General features: G+C 39.8%; 2 protein-coding genes and 1 long non-coding RNA gene across 3 annotated transcripts; 1 reads left to right on the top strand and 2 right to left on the bottom strand.

Moving 5' to 3' along the window:
* Window positions 1-2,017: 2,017 nt before the first annotated feature.
* LOC113337400 lies at window positions 2,018-5,404 on the bottom strand. The gene is made up of 3 exons (XM_026583082.1): window positions 5,042-5,404; window positions 3,808-4,023; window positions 2,018-2,047 (listed from the first exon to the last, which is right to left on the bottom strand). The coding sequence occupies exons 1-3, from the start codon at window positions 5,402-5,404 to the stop codon at window positions 2,018-2,020; spliced, it is 609 nt and encodes a 202-aa protein (XP_026438867.1).
* A 2,024-nt stretch (window positions 5,405-7,428) lies between these two features.
* LOC113337398 (putative F-box/LRR-repeat protein At5g41630) lies at window positions 7,429-9,003 on the top strand. Its single transcript, XM_026583081.1, has 4 exons — window positions 7,429-7,704; window positions 8,117-8,371; window positions 8,462-8,611; window positions 8,827-9,003. The coding sequence occupies exons 1-4, from the start codon at window positions 7,429-7,431 to the stop codon at window positions 9,001-9,003; spliced, it is 858 nt and encodes a 285-aa protein (XP_026438866.1).
* Window positions 9,004-9,984: 981 nt separating this feature from the next.
* LOC113337334 lies at window positions 9,985-15,639 on the bottom strand. Its single transcript, XR_003354188.1, has 6 exons — window positions 15,503-15,639; window positions 15,298-15,380; window positions 11,984-12,091; window positions 11,353-11,524; window positions 11,192-11,234; window positions 9,985-10,826 (listed from the first exon to the last, which is right to left on the bottom strand). It is a non-coding gene; the product is annotated as an uncharacterized LOC113337334 (long non-coding RNA).
* Window positions 15,640-16,376: the final 737 nt, after the last annotated feature.

Here is a 16,376-nt window from a genome sequence, read left to right as displayed (position 1 = left end):
GGGCCTTTCATCGAAGGATCAGTGAAAAGATGATTTTTGATAGTAGCCACGGACTACTTCAGTAAATGGGTGGAAGCCAAAGCCTTAGCCAGGATCAGAGACGTGGACGTGTTTACTTTCATATTCCAAAACATCATTTGCAGGTTCGGCATACCAGCGGAAATCGTGTCCGATAATGGCAAACAATTACAGGGGAAAAACAAAGACATGCTCTTTGACACTTTCAAAATAAGGAAAAACAAGTCCACCCCCATATACTCTCAAAGCAACGGACAAGCGGAAGCTACTAACAAGACCCTCGCCCTTATCCTAAAAAAGCAATTAGACGAACACAAGGGGCGTTGGTGTGAACAGCTACACAATGTATTATGGGCATACATGACAACACGAAGATCTACCACTGGAGAGACACCATTTCTCCTCACTTACGGAGCTGAAGCGGTCATCCCAACAGAGATCCTCATGCCAACCACAAAGACCGAAGCATGGGAGAAAAATCTTACAACAGACATGATGTTAGAGAGATTGGACGACCTGGAAGAAAGAAGGGAAGCAGCATTGCAAAAGATGGAAAATTATCAACGAAGACTAGCGAGAGAATACAACAAAAAGGTTAAGCTTCGAAATTTTGTAGAAGGGCAGTATGTGCTGAGAACAATCCCGGAGTATCAACGAGAGAAGAAATGGGGAAAGTTAGCACCTACGTGGGGAGGACCTTTTATAATACACGACATTGCAGGAAACGGTTCCTACTATCTTCGCAATCTGAAAGGCGAAGTCCTCCATCACCCTTGTAATGCTAAATGGCTCAAACCGTATTACCCGTAGGAGCAGCGCAGCTTTGCATCTGCGTGGAGAATACCAGAAGAAGAAGGCAGCGTAACCACTTTACATGTTTCTATCTCTGGACGAGGAGTAGCAGACCTCAACCTATCAATCAAACGAAATTTTTGGGAAATCTTCAAACAAACGAAATGGTCGAAAGGCCCGCTGGGTGAACACATGTACATTACATAATAAATTAACAATATTGGGGAAAGTAGTTAATCTACAATCTCTCAGGGCTCCCCTATCAGTGTCTATAAGACCAGGGGGAAGACACCCAGCAGAAAGAGATACCCAACCGATTTTCAGTTGACAATATTGGGGAAAGTAGTTAATCTACAATCTCTCAGGGCTCCCCTATCAGTGTCTATGAGTGTAAGACCAGGGGGAAGGCACCCAGCAGAAAGAGATACCCAACCAACTTTAAGGCAGCGGGTCGATGGAATGGGTGCATGTAAATATCTCAAATAAGCATTCCATATCCTAGAACGCTTCCTGGGCCCCCACCGACTGGGAATCCTCTGGCCCAGGATTCGCCAGCGGGGTGACAGGTCTCAAGACGATCACGAAGGTATTTACCTTCGGTGTCGCAACCAAACACTCAACTTTTTACAAAGCAAGTTATTTCTAGTTTAACACTTCACAATACTTAAAATAAAGATGAATTGATAACGCAGGTATGCCAAAAGGATGATCCATTTCATAAAGAGTTGATTACAAGATTCAGCTAATAAGACAGAGCAGTAAACACATCAAAAAATGATCTGAAATTACATAATCAACAAGGATCAACTTTCTATGGCTAATAAAAGAAATCTACTTGGACGATACAGCCTCATAAATAGGATTGTCTCTGCGAGACGAAGGTACGCTACCACCTGAAGAAGGCCCAGAAGAACCAGGCAAGGGCGCGGGAAGGGGACGATGCATATAGTTCTTGACAAGACCATGTTCGTCTTTAAGACCAAGTTCAATCTTGTCTAGGACTTTGTTGGTATCTTCAGCCAACTGAAATCGAGCCTTATAAGAGATAATAGTGGTCCGCTGGTTGGCCTGAGACAACAATGCAGATAAGCGTTCCGCCTCTTTGGAGGCAACATCCGCTGCTTCCTCACGAGACGCAGCCAACTCTTTGAAATGATTGGCTTGTCCTTCCTGCTGCACTAAGGCAGATTGAGTCTTTTTAAGCTCATCATTTTCTGCTTGAAGCTGCCCTCGAGGGCTGAAAACAAGAAATAACAAGAGGTTAGAACGAAGAAATAACAAAATCACACTCGATAAAACGAGGTTATACCTTCGACATTAGCCGAAGCCTCTTCATACTCATTAACAACTGCGTCCCGAGCTTCGTCAAGAAGGTCATATTCGTCGGATAGTTTTTTATAATCCGTTTGAAGGTTCGTAAGAGCAAACTGACTCGCGTCTAAGTCTACCTGCTTCATTGAATCCAAGTGACGAAGATGGTTGACTTCGTCATTCATCTCCCCCATCCTTTTATGAAGACGATACACGTTCATTTCAAGGTCTCTTTCAGATTCCACTTGGCGAGCAACATCATCTCGCGACGCTGCTAGGGCTTTACTAAGAGCACCATCCTCATCCTTAGCATTATCTCTTTCCTTGGAAAGACGCAGCATATTATCCCTAACCCCGGGGCCTAATAAAGAACGAGCCTTTTCTAACTCTCCTTCCAAAAAGCGCACTCTAGTCTCTAAGTCCGAAGCATGTCCTCGAGCACCACGCAGGTTATCACGCGTCCATTGCAGCGTACCATCAAACAGACAACGGTCATGATCGTACTTATTTTGCATATCAACCATCAATGTCTGCTTTTCACAATACTTAGCTGCTAAAGCGTTATGCTCGTCAGCACGAGCATTCCACTTTACGGCTTCGCTTTTCAACTTATCCACCAACTGTGCAATACGGAATTTCTGTCGTTCCCTTTCTTTCCGAAGCCATATGATCTCGGGGACTCCACCCACTGAAGATAGGGTGGGGATACTGAGACAACACGGACAAATAGGGAATCACGAGGAGGAAAAGATCAATAAAAAATACGCACCTGTGATGGATGACGCATTTCTGCGAGCTTGCTCCAACTCGCTGCGGACTATAGCTAGTTCCGAACGAAGACTCTCTTCGGCATTTCCCAGTTGTTCCTTTTCCTTCAGACGATCCCTCATTTCACTTATTTCCATCTCGGACGCAGATAATTCTTCTTCTCTATGACGAAGCTTAGCCTCCAACTTTAAAGACTTTGCTTTAAAGAATTGGTATAGAACATGGTTACAATGATCGCTCCTTATCATCTATATCACAAACGACAAACACTATTATACCCCATGGACCTGATATCACGAAGAATACAATGTTCGCACATCATGAGGGAATCAGCACAAGGACTTACCTCTAAGACACGTTGCTGGGGAAAACCGTATTGGTACCCATCAGCTATGGCCATCATATCAGCAATAGAGGAGGGAGGGTCAACCACTAGGTTAGCTTCCGAAGCTCTGACATTCTTCTCCCACATCTCAGCAACGCGGACTTCAGAAGACACTTGCATCATCTCACGAGTATAAGCGTCAGAATTCTTCTCACTAGGAACCACTGGGGCAGGATTGGGGACGAACATCAGATTTTTCTTTTTAACCAAGCCAAAATGGCATCTTCGCCTTCAAGCATTAGGGAGTAAGGGAAATCCTCGGGAGGAGATTCAACCGCAGACTTCCCTTTGGATGCTCTCCCAACACTCGCGCAAGCCTCGACATCACCATCCTCAATATGACCACCGGTGTTTTCAGCCTGTTGACCGGGGGCATCTTCCTTACCAGTATCCCCAAGCACATCCCAATCATCATTTGGGGAAAGCAATGAGAAGTCTTCGGCAAGACCCATGGCAGCATTCATATCGAAAGACTCCCCCGCGGAATACATCCTACCAAAAGAAAACTCAGAGGAAATAGTTAGAGTACGCACACCAGCAATATTATCGCCAACAGGGGAAGATCCACCCCCGCCAGTACCACCCGCGGCAGTCCCTTTTTCACCACCACCTCCCGCGGAAATTTCTTCTTCATTACCACCTTCGTCATTAGGGCGAGAAGTGTCAGTACGATCCTCTCCGTCGGACATTTCTTCGTCCTCAGCATACCCTTCGTTCACAGGACTCATGACTTCCTCATAAACCTCAGCCTCACCAACAACCACAGTAGAAGATTGTTTGGGTCCAAGCTTCTTCTTCTTCGATACCTACAAACCAGTACACATCCCCACAAAGGCTCATTTTTTCCCTCCCTTTAAAAATGAAAATTATTTCAAGCCAGAAAAAAGGGGCAAATAGAATAGAGAATGTAAGAAGAAACTATACCTTGGCAGCAGCAGCACTCTTCGTTGGATGAGTAGCACCAGAACCCTCCTCCTCATCTCCATCAACGACATCGAGAGAATAAGGAAAATTCATGCCCGCGAAATTCAAACGCCAAGAACAGAAATCTCCATAACTTGCGGGAGGAGTTTCACGAGGCTTACTGTTTTCAGAAGGACGCCAACCATGCGAACCCGGAACCCAACCATAAGCCCAAGGACCAATTACTTCAATAACAGTAGCGTGTCATTTATAATCATGGTCACGCTTAATCCTTTCACGAGCAGGAAAGAGCTTCTGTTTATCAGATCCCTCAGTACCAGGAACATACTTCACCTTGGCATCACTCACCTCACTCAAAAGACGAATTTAACCACGGGGAGCAGCAATGTTATGGAGACTAACACTCCACGGCTTGCGGTTTCTGCTGTTGACATAATCCCCAAAAGAATTGTTAAAATTTTCCGGAGTGTACCACTCTCTCTCAGCAGGATTTGGAACATAGCAGGTCATCATAGTTCTTCCCTTGCTCCGCAGGTAACACTCCTTCAGTGAACGAAGATAATTCCCAGAAAGTTGTGACACGTAAAGATTATGGGTGTTTGTGGAAGAGCCTTCGTGATTAGCCAATACATCGTAATAGAAGGAGTCACCCGACTTGTATAGGGGCAACATGAGACCCGCTTCGAAGGCTCCAACCGTAGTCAACAGATGAAACTCGTCGAATTGATACTTAGCCAGAAGCTCATAAGTGATATCATCATCAGGGGCATAGAAGCGAACCTCGAAAGCTTGAAGTTCATGTTTTTCCTTGAACATTTCAAGATCAACATGTTTGAAAGTGACCTTCTTCCTACCAACTGAAAGGCTGCGTATCACAGGAACAATTTCTTCCTCATCGGCGGAATCAGAAGCAAGACTCAACTCAGAAGCTTTCCTTTTAGAAGGAAGATTTTTAATCGGACCAGTTCGCGGCATAGTACCCTTGGGATTTTTCCCTTTGAAAGAAACCGCGGGAGGAGGCGGCAAAGTTTTCTGCGGAGACACTGAAGGAGGAGCCATAGAACGGAGCGGCGGAACATCCAGCGTTTCAGTACGAGGAGGAGTCTGCGTACTCCTGGAATCTTCACGAGGACGAGAAGGGGCGCGGTTAACAGCATATCTAGAACCCGAAGGACCCTTCGGCACATCCCCTTTCTTAAGAGGCATAACCTTCGCACCAGAGGAAGATGAAACCTTATAACCCCGAGGATCTGATTGCGAAGACTTGTAAGGACCTTCCCCAAGTGAAGATCTGTCAGAATCTCGACGCGGAGGGGATCTTGGCGGACTAGACGACGGGGTTTGGTAGGGAGACCGCGGTCGATCAGACATATCTACAAGGAAACACAAAAACAGTTAGAGAAGAATACGAGGAGATCACTAAAGATCAGAAAAACCAATAATGGAGTGCTCATTCGGATAAACATTATAAACCCTAAGAACTAAGAATAACCAGAGATACTACATCCAGCTCCAAGGATAAAACTCAGATACAGACTCACATACCTTATAACAAAGAGCAGGGGCAAGCATATGTGCTTCGACATGTGTGTTCTTCATCACACATTACTCAACAGCAGCAAGAAACAAACGGGGAGATGTACAGATAAATTAATGGTGAACAGCTAGTGGAAAACCCCATACCTGTATAGAAGAGAACGACAAACACCAACAACAATCGGCAGCAAAGAAGTAGAAAATTGAACATGCAGGGGCAACAACAACAATTGACAGCAATCGGGAGCGAAGGAGACAGAGAATTAAATGCTGTTATCTTCCTCACAAGGATGATGATAAGAAGAGGATGAACACTGACAAGAAGAGGATAAAAGTTTTTCTTCACGTTCTTTCTCCTATTTATGAAGCTAGAGAAGACAATAACTGTCCCTCGTACCAATGAGCATTTATGGAGGAATTTAATGCAAAGTGGGAAACATGCCCGTATCAATAGGGGAAGTTATTTCAGGGAAGATGAAACGTGTAGCACGACTTTTCTTCTTCCGAATTGCAAAGAACGCCCAAGTCAGAAGAAGAGGGGCAAATTGTATGTACATCTTTCATCATCCGCCACATGTATAGGAAAAGACACGTGTAAGGCATGCAAAACGAGATCAACAAGCATCTCATCAAAAGATCCACCGGTCAGCAGATCCGACGGTCAGGGATAGAGGATCACAGAAGTATGATAATTCAGAGGAGCACCAGATAATACCCATTGGGCGTTGATACACCCAATCCCGAGGAAGATCCCAGATCGACGAATGAGAGGGAGTTAGGCTGGCACAGATGTGACCAGACAAAGGGACACTTGCCTGACACGAGCAGACATCCATCTACCCGCATTAAATACCAAAGAGACGTGCACGTGTCAATCATCCCACGGAAGAAGCAAAGATAACCCTGCGTATTCAAGCTCAGTCCGCAGCATCGCAGCATATATCGAAGACCCCTGCGGAATGGACACAAAGCACAAGAAGATAAGATTACAACGGCATCTCAGAAATGGGACCCACGTCCCATCCCTATAAATACCCCCCTCCGTTAAGAGACAAAGGGTGGACCAAGTTTTAGAATTTGAGAAGAGCTTAGGAGAGAGAAACAGGAAGAGTAAGAATGATTTCCTTTCTACCATTTCCCCACAGCATCGTCGTTCACTTAAAGTCATTTGACTATCTTTGTAATTCTTTAATACATAGTGAAAACACCAACCCCGTGGATGTAGGCCTTAGTGCTGAACCACGTAAATCATTGTCTCATTTACATTTATGCCTTTACTGTTCTTATGTTTATGCTTCTATTCTTTATTTATCCTGTCATATGATTAGTATTGATACCATATGATTTGACGATGACGAGCCCGAAGGCTCTGAGTCAACAACTTTGCGTAGTTTTATGCATATCGTGTTCAGTTTTCTGATGAATGATTGTATGTGAATATTGTTTGTGAACACGCAGATGGCTTCGTAATTTGTGTGTTCACAGTATTCAACATTTAATTTCTAGGCTTTTCTTTGTTCTTAGTTCATTGAGTATGAAAAATGATTTAAAATTGAATCCATCAACATATTCGCTCTACTTTCCACCAAATGTAAAGAGATGATTTTTGAGGATGGCAACCAGTTCGAACTGGACCCATTTAGTCTTCTATTTGCTTAATGTTTACCTGCTTCATAGGAACGACCACCACCACTATGGAGGAGGAGGGGCAGGATAGGATCAGCAGGTTACCCGAATTCCTAATCCATCACATTCTCTCTTTACTACCCACCAAATGTGCTGTTTCAACAACAATTCTGTCTAAAAGATGGAAGAATCTCTGGATATCTGTTCCCGCTCTTGATTTTCGCGAATGGAAATCTCCCAAAATCGAAATAGAACAATCTACTGAAAGCTCCATGATTTATGTTATTACCAATAACAAAGCAAAACAATCTTATACTGAGAGCTTCATGGATTTCGTTGACAGGGTATTGCTTCTTCGTAGTAACATGTCGGATATTAAGAGATTTTGTATCACCTGTAACGGTGAGTACTTTGATGACCAGCGGATAAAAGATTGGATTACTAGAGCAATCAAGTGTAGAGTTGAAGAGCTCGTTCTCAGTAGGTTTGCCTATGATGAAGACTACTCGGATATAATCCCTGTCGACCTTTACACTTGTGAATCACTGACTTTGTTAGACATAACATTTCATTATGGTACTCTTCATCTTCCACAAACAATACTCTTTTCAAGACTTTAAGATAATCCGGCTATATGAAATTTCGATTTGTGATGAGGAATTCACTCAACAACTCTTTTCTGGCTGCCCTGTTCTCGAGGAATTTTTGAAATATTGTGCTTGGAAGGATTTAAATTTCATATCGTCTACATTGAAGGTATTAACTCTGGTCGATAGTTTACAAAGATCTGATTTTCCTGTCATAACCAAGATTGATGCACCAAATCTAATGTCTCTCAAAATCGACGACCGTCTAGAAGATACTTTAGTGGTGCACAGCTTTCCGTCACTAGTGGATGCAGATATACGCCTCTCGCATAGTATGGAAGATGATGGGATGGATGTTGTTTTAAATTTTTTGAACAAGCTCTCTAATGTAAAGCGCTTGAGAGTAACAGGTTACATTTTTGAGGTATGGTGGTTGCTTCCATTTTTTGGCTGATTATTTTTTCTAACAATTTAAAGTAAGTTGATTAATGTACTTTGTATGTCATATTATTAGGATTTGGAGACTGGAAATCTTCTATCTACAAGTTTACTTGGCTTTACTAATTTGATCACTTTGGAAGTGTCTGTTAATCTTCTATCTACAAGTTTACTTGGCTTTACTAATTTGATCACTTTGGAAGTGTCTGTTATCAAGGCTGAGCAAGTTAGACCATTATTCACCTTTTTACAGTTCTCACCAATCCCTAATCTTTGGCGGGGTTCGTAAACTTCTTGACGTCCATCTTTTTTGTTTTTATAATGCCGTTGATTTTTAATAAGAAGATGAAGTTTCTTTGATATGCTCTACTATAATTCAAACTATTTTGGGCTGTTGTACTAATCATTTGATGTTGAACTAACAACATGCATGGTTCACAGGTTTTGATTATTGATAAAGCTAATAAGGATGCTTTGGCAGTAGATGTAGTGCCTCATTGTTTGCTGATGAACCTCAAGTCAATTAAGTTTCAAAACTTTGAAGGACATCGGAATGAGCTGGATTTGGTTAGATTTATCTTTGCAGAGTGCAGGGGTTCTCCAGACAGTGACTATTGAAAGTTCATCAAATTCTTTGGTGAACTCAAAGAAAAAGACACATACCGTGAAAGATGTAGAAGATTTCAACAAGAAAATTATGAGACAGTTAACTAAGTTTAAATGGGCTTCAACAGATTGTTTGGTCAAGTTATCAAGGTCGCCATATTCTGATCAAACCCGATAAATTCTTATCGCTGCATTTTACCTAATTTATTTAAAAGATGATGTCAGACTTTTGTGCACTGCCAGATTTGCAGAAAATTTCACTTTCCCAGCTTATCAAGATAACGACAAAGTACGATGCTAATAAACTTGTGCACTGGGAATGTACCTATCATTTTGCTTTCGTACTACAATTTTATTGTGTTGCTTATTCAAGGAGATGATCTTAGTTTGTATGTGTGTCACAGTATTTGTTATCGGTTGTTGAAGTCATACTTGATACGGCAGTTATGATAATTGCTAAGTCTGTAAACCTAATATATCATTTATAATACTGATTCTTATCAAAATTCATCCTTGGAAACTATTTTGTCTGTCTTTATTTTTCTCCAAGAACCCATAACCTTCTAAAGCAAGCTCCAAATTAAATTTCAGGAAGCACAGACCAGAATCTATTTAGTCAACACCCAGATCTATGTTTTGGTTTAAAGATTGTCTAAGACCACAAAATAAATATTGGTTTATTAATTTCAATTTTTCTGGACCCATAGAAGTAAGTTTTGGCGATCTTACTTTATCAGCGGAATTAGGGGTTTGGAGTTGCATCTTAGTCCTTTGGATGGTAGTTCTGATTCTTGCTTTTATTAACAAACTTGAGGTAGATTATGTTGACGTTATTTTATCTGTATACTATAAGGTAATGTTGTATCCTATTGTGTATCTGTTGGAAAGATAAATATTATGAGATATCTGAGTTTCTGGGTTTGTGTTTCCTTGTTAATGACAAGATCAGATATGTCATAGCTAAGACAGTTCATATTACCTATGAAGAGATGGTTGCTACCAACTCTAGGTAGTTCATAATATAAGAAATTTAGCATGCTTATTCAACATTTTCATGAGATGGTCCTGCTCAAGAGATTTTGAATAGACTGTGAACAAATGAAAATGTGTAACACCCATGTACTATTTAACTAAAAGCTATGATTTCAACTCCGAACCAAACAGCGGATAACAAATTGAGGGGCTAAAATACATTAGGTTGGCTATCTTACCTCTTGGTTGGTTTTTATCTTCCTCGTAGCCCAACCCGCCACCAGGTTTCAGCATACAAAATCTTCCAAGTGCCTTTTGATAAAGGCTCTTCTTTCTTGTATTCGCTTCTAAATCTGTTTCAAAAATAGAGAATCTCTCTCAAAGCAAGCTCTTGCAATCTTTGAAACCCATCTAGAAGCGAATACAAAAAGATGCCTGATAGTCTTTAACTCCATGATGCCATCCTCCTGGCCGCCTAGTTTACTCTTCTGTTTGTAAGTTAGGGTTTCAGTAGAAAAGAAAATTTAAAGGTTTTAATGAAGTTTTGGCTGACCCGTCAAGCTCGTAAGGATTGTTCGTTCAGTGTTTCTTGCCGCCGTTAATAATTGCTGAAGTTCATAACCGAATACCTAATTCCATGATTTTTATATGAAAAGGGTTCCACTAACTCTCGCATCAAAAAGCAGCTCTTTCCGAATGTCTTCTTCGATTTGCCAAACTACCATGTAGTGTACACGGTACCGAGGTAGTCTCCGGAGCCTGGATAAACCAAGATGCATGTGGCATATAGTCCTTGGGAATATCACCTGCAGCAACTACCTCTCCAAGCTCAACTTTAAAGGATTCCTCGCTCACCAATCCCTCTGGAAATTTCACAGAACAAAGAAAATGAATGAGAACGGGAAAACTAAAACTAGCTGAGCTTGATAAGGGGGTTTAATGTGCGATATGTACAGGAGTTTAATAGTCAATCAAATCTTCTATTTGTTTCATGCAAAAAGAGTCACAGTTTTATACAAGTGTAAGAAACATGTGAAACCCTTATAAACAAACTAATGAAAAAAACAGATGAAGGTTACCAAGTTAATAGGAGCAAAAATTTCAAGTCACAAGGGAGTGGTCATCATCACTGAAACCCAATGTCATAGTATTAAATAGATGCAATAAATTTTGAGGCCATCAGACAAGGATATCAGAAAGTCCTAGACCAAGACCATCCCACGCTTACCACCAAAGTTCAGCAAAAGCAGCGAAGAAGCCAAAATTTAGACCTGTAAACCCACATATTGGATATCTATTTAGCCATTCAGTTCATCCACGTAGTAATCGATTAACCATGAACAATTCATAGAAATGAAAAGAAGCTCAATACTTGGTGAGAATACGTACTATTTTGTTTGCTGTCATCTACTCTGCCCCCATCATGCTGATCTCTTACATTCGCATCCACTTCAGCATCCAGAGTGCTATTTCCCCTCTAGTTTCTTAGGTTGTTGCACTTCGTAGAATTTTCTTCTGTACTCATTCCTAGCCTCATACCACTTAATAACACGTAAATAAGCTGTTGCAAAATACCAAAGAATAAATTCGTAAGAAAACTAAAGAAAGAATGAGAAAAATAAACATATGCTCTCTTTAATGCTTCAAGCAAGTTTTCAGAAAAGAGTGTCCATATGTTTAGTTCCACATACAGTGTGTCAAAATCCCTAATAAACCTACTAAAGATGAAGATCAACATGGAAAACTTTTACATCCAGGGTCATCAATGAAAAAAATAAAAATTCATCAGTTGACACTACATTTGATAATCGGTCATACAGAAAACTCAAAGCTAAAAGTGCAACACTTACTTGAAGTGACAAAGAGTGCATATGCTGCTGGCCAAGAGAATAATGCACTAGATCCTAGCCATGCACCACAACATTAACAAAAGCAAAAAAACAGGAGCTGAAATTCACACAGGTGCATTCAATCAAGTGGATTCTTCGTAATGCCGTTTAAGCAATCCAATGATACTAACCAGATGTTCCCAAGGTTGCCATATTTCATGGCTCCATCTCTATCTGACTCCGTGCTACCTGGGTTTTTTCCCGCAGGTTAATATGTTTGTTTGCATTGGCTAAATAACCTGCACAATGGTCGGAATGTCAACAATCAATATTGCACGCCTTCTGAGTTACACATATTTACTCACAATCTCCATTCTCCGATGGAGGGGACGTAAGATTCCAAGACGGAGGAGGACTCCAGTACAGCAAAATAATATAGATATTCATCAGCTGATAAACAGGCATACTTAACTTAAAGCCAAAAGTACAACAAGTAATTTAAGTGACAGAGAGAGCATGTGTTGCAGGCCCTAGAGAAATGACCAAATTCAACAGAAGCCAAAATTCACACATGTGTATTCACTCAAGCAGGTTCAAAATGTTGAGCAATCCAATGATATTGTTAAAGAACTCCTAAAGTTGTTCTATAAAGATTACCTAAGTACATCAAATCGACCAAGCAAAATCAGTAGTCTCATCGTACGTAGGAAACCAGTCGGTGGATAGGTAATATCGAGGAAATTTACAAGAGAATATAACTATCTAAGACAGGAGTACTGTTGCTAATTGCTGCTGCATCAGACTTTGAAACATCAAATTAAGTGAATATGGTGGTGATGCATCGTTGTAAACCCTAACAAAACAAACAATAGCAGGTCTGTTGACAAAGAGAAACACAATCAAAGAGGGTAAATTCTTTCTTTCCGATGAGGGAAAGCCTTGTAATATCAACCTCGTAATCCTCCTACTGAAACACCCTAACCAATTGAAACAGTATTAAGAAGAGAGCAATGACAATGTCATAAACTCATAATGTTGAATAGATGCAACATATTTTGAGGCAGTCAGATAAGGACATCAGAAAGTCCTAGACCAAGACCATCACACCCTAACCACCAAAGGTTCAGCTAAAGCAACGAAGAAGCAAAAAAATTTAGACCTATAAAACAAACATTGGGCATCTATTTTACTATTCAGTAGTGACCAAAAAGAACAATTCATTGAAATGAAAAGAAGCTGAATAGTGGGGTAAGAACACGTACTAATTGGTTTGCTGTCATGAATTTAAGCTTAACTTGATCTTACTAAGTTCAAGATTCATCATATTCTTAAAACGGATTAGTCTAGGATACAATTGCAGTGGTTTGAACACGTTTTGTAAAACACTTAAAAAGAGCAAAGACCAAACATTTCTCCACGTGTACGTTCCAGATGAATTTCTTATACACTATATAAGAAAATGATCTACTTCTTGTTTAGGGATCTTCTGTCACACAATTTGTTTGTCTCTCTATCCTTACTGATATGAACTTACCAAGGATGATGGTAGACTATGATTGGTGGGGATAGAGAGACAGGTAAATTTTGGGTCACAATATCAGAGCCCCCATGGGTTTAGGTCAGGTTTCTATACTGTGTAATAGAGAGACTAACAAATGTATGGTCGTTATTTCTTTTTAAGTGTTTTACAAAATGTGTCACTGCAATTGTATCTGAGACTAATCAATTGTAAGAAAATGACTAATCTTAAACTCAAGTTAAGCTTAAATTCATACACATTTCATAGGGGGGAAATCTTTTAAAAATTTCAAGTTCCCTCTAGTCTGACTCTCGCACCATATTTTCTTCTTTTCTTGTTTTCTTCTTGGCATCTCAAATAAAGTACATGACATTATCAAACGAAAAACAATTAAGAAATAGAAGGTATAGCGAGGTCTGTGTCTAGGCTCAACTTTACGGGATTCCTCGCTCACAAATCCCTCGGGAGATTTCACATTAATAATATAGTAATGAACGAAGAAAATGAATGAGAACAGAAAAACTATATCCAGCTGAGCTTGCTTGATAAGTGGATTTGATGTGTGTGTGTCTAGGAGCTTAAAAGTCAAACATATCTGGTATATGTTTCATGCAAAAAGAGTCACAGTTCTGCACAATGTGTAAGAAACATTTGAAACCCTTACAAACAAACTAATGACAGAACCAAATGAAGGTTAACAAGTTAATAAGTGGAAAATTTTCAAGTCACGAGGGAGTGATCATTATGACTAAACCAAAATGACTAAATAGACGCAATAAATTTTGATGTCATCAGACAAGGACATCTGAAAGTCCTAGACCAGGATCGTCACACCCTAACTACCAAAGTTCAGCAAAAGCAACAAAGAAACCAAAATTTAGACCTATAAACCCACACATTTGGGTATCTATTTTGCCATTCAGTTTATCCACGTAGTAATCGATAAACCATGAACAATTGATTGAAATGAGAAGAAGCTTAATACATGGTGAGAATACGTACTAATTTGTTTGTTGTCATCTACTCTGACCCCATCATGCTGATCTCTCACATTCGCATCCACTTCAACATTCAGATTGCTAATTCTCCTCTAGTTTCTTAATTTGTTTCTTTTCTGAAATCAAACTCTAACTTGTGAAATTCTCTCTTATTATTTGTATTATGTTCATTCTTTTCTTATTCACTCACTTCTCTGAAACTTTCTCTTTTCCATTCATTTCTCACTTACAAGCTGTATGATACAAGTGCCCAATATATATAGGAAGTACACGGCCGACCTTAGACAACTCTAGTATTTTCTACAGATTTCAGTTCTTATCTTTAACTAATTTGTTTTAGTTCACACTTGGCAACCGTCTTTGACCAAGATGTTACAAGACTCTTCTATACTCTTCTTTTTCTTTCACTAGATATTACAAGACTCTTTTACACAAAGACTAGACCAAACTTCATTCACACTTACTTGACTTGGACTAGAATTTTCTTTCAACTCTTTTACAGTCTTGTTATTTTTGAAAATGCATTATCTTCAACATAAACATATGCTCTCTTTATAGCTTCAAGCAAGTCTTTAGAAAAGTGTCCATATGTTTAGCTCCACCTACTGTTTGTCAAAATCCCTAATAAACCTACTAACGATGAAAATCAACATGGAAAACTTTTACTTCCAGGGTCATAAAAAAAAAATCGGGCATACAGAAAACTCAAATCAAAAAGTGCAACACTTATTGAAGTGACAAAGAGAGCATATGCTGCCAGCCAAGAGAATAATGCATGAGATCCTAGCCATGCACCATAAAATTCAACAAAAGCAAATAAACAGAAGCTAGTGATTGTACCATTAGCCACTACAAAATTCAACAAGCAGATTCGAAATGTTGTTTTTAGAGAACTCCTGAAGTTGTTTTAAGTATCTAAACATTAATAAATATAACTATAAGTGATTACGGTGTTGACAGGTCTGTTAACAAAATAGGGAAAACTAACCGGATGTTTCGTCAGTTGCTGCCGTATTCTTCCTTGTTTCCGATGAGGGAAGGCCTTGTAATATCTACCTTGTAATCGTCCTACTGAAACACCCAACCAACTGAATCAGTATTAAGAAGAGAGTAACGATTTAGGGTTTTTCTCTAAAAATTGAATCGTTATTTCATTCAAGATAATGAGAAATTTCAAGAGAAAAGGAGTTTACCAGATGATAAAATTGGTCATAGGTGGTGGTGGTGGTGAAAAGATCGATCTACCTATACAAAATCTCTCCTTCTTCTTCTTTCTCAACCTTGGTTAATGTTAAAAAGAAATGTTGTCTCTCAGGATTTCTAATCAAATCGGGGCGACGGAAACGATAAAGCAAAAGTACGACTTTAAAAATTAAAAAGCGTAAATGCTAGATTTTTTGGAATCCATTGGGATTATGGAAACTAACGGGGATATAACTACGTGACAAAATAGGGATCCAAATATCAAAGTAGGGTCACCCGTTATGTAATTATCTTTTTAATTTTTAATCAAATCCTCGGTTTAGTAGTTAATAATAATTAGAAAAATTTTAAGTATTTGGGGATATATTAGTGTGTATTTTTATTTGAATTTATGTGAGTGAGGTGAGAGTAGAAGGAGGGAAAAATATTTTTGAGTGAAAATTATTTTGTGAAAACGTAAGATGATTGTGATGAGGGTAGAATTGTTGCTAAGAGGTTGAAAATTTGATTTTTTTCTCATTGAATCATTGTTACGCCTGAAAAACTCAATGCCGGCATGATAAAAGTATTATCGAACATGCCGGTAGTGGTGCCGGCATGGTCGATTCCCAAATGAACCATGTCGGTTTGAGGACAAAAACATACATAAAAAAATTTGTCTGAAAATAGCACGTACCGGCATGGTATTCGTCCTGAATAACTATGCCGGCGCTCAGTACCGGCATGGTCTTAATCACTTCCGGCATGGTCTTCATCATTTCTGGTATGATATTCATCACTTTCGGCATGGTCTTCATCACTTCCGGCATGGTCTTCATCACCTCCGGATGTTAAAAAAAAATCGTTTTCAAAGTGAGGAGCCGC

The sequence above is a fragment of the Papaver somniferum genome, unplaced genomic scaffold, assembly GCF_003573695.1.
Source record: "Papaver somniferum cultivar HN1 unplaced genomic scaffold, ASM357369v1 unplaced-scaffold_16, whole genome shotgun sequence".
In the NCBI taxonomy this organism is placed as follows: domain Eukaryota; kingdom Viridiplantae; phylum Streptophyta; class Magnoliopsida; order Ranunculales; family Papaveraceae; genus Papaver; species Papaver somniferum.
This window is presented reverse-complemented; position numbering and strand designations above follow the sequence as displayed.

What these genes read in the sequence shown, in the direction of transcription:
- LOC113337400 (XM_026583082.1), bottom strand. Translation starts at nt 5,404, where the DNA reads ATGCCTCTTAAGAAAGGGGATGTGCCGAAGGGTCCTTCGGGTTCTAGA. An exon ending in TTTCAGTTGGTAGGAAGAAG is followed by an intron (nt 4,024 to 5,041) that starts GTCACTTTCAAA and finishes GTTGTTGGTGAG; the next exon opens with GCTGAGGTTTATGAGGAAGT. An exon ending in TTGGCGATAATATTGCTGGT is followed by an intron (nt 2,048 to 3,807) that starts GTGCGTACTCTA and finishes TCTTGTTTTCAG; the next exon opens with CCCTCGAGGGCAGCTTCAAG.
- LOC113337398 (XM_026583081.1), top strand. Translation starts at nt 7,429, where the DNA reads ATGGAGGAGGAGGGGCAGGATAGGATCAGCAGGTTACCCGAATTCCTA. An exon ending in TCATGGATTTCGTTGACAGG is followed by an intron (nt 7,705 to 8,116) that starts GTATTGCTTCTT and finishes TCTACATTGAAG; the next exon opens with GTATTAACTCTGGTCGATAG. An exon ending in CTGTTATCAAGGCTGAGCAA is followed by an intron (nt 8,612 to 8,826) that starts GTTAGACCATTA and finishes CATGGTTCACAG; the next exon opens with GTTTTGATTATTGATAAAGC.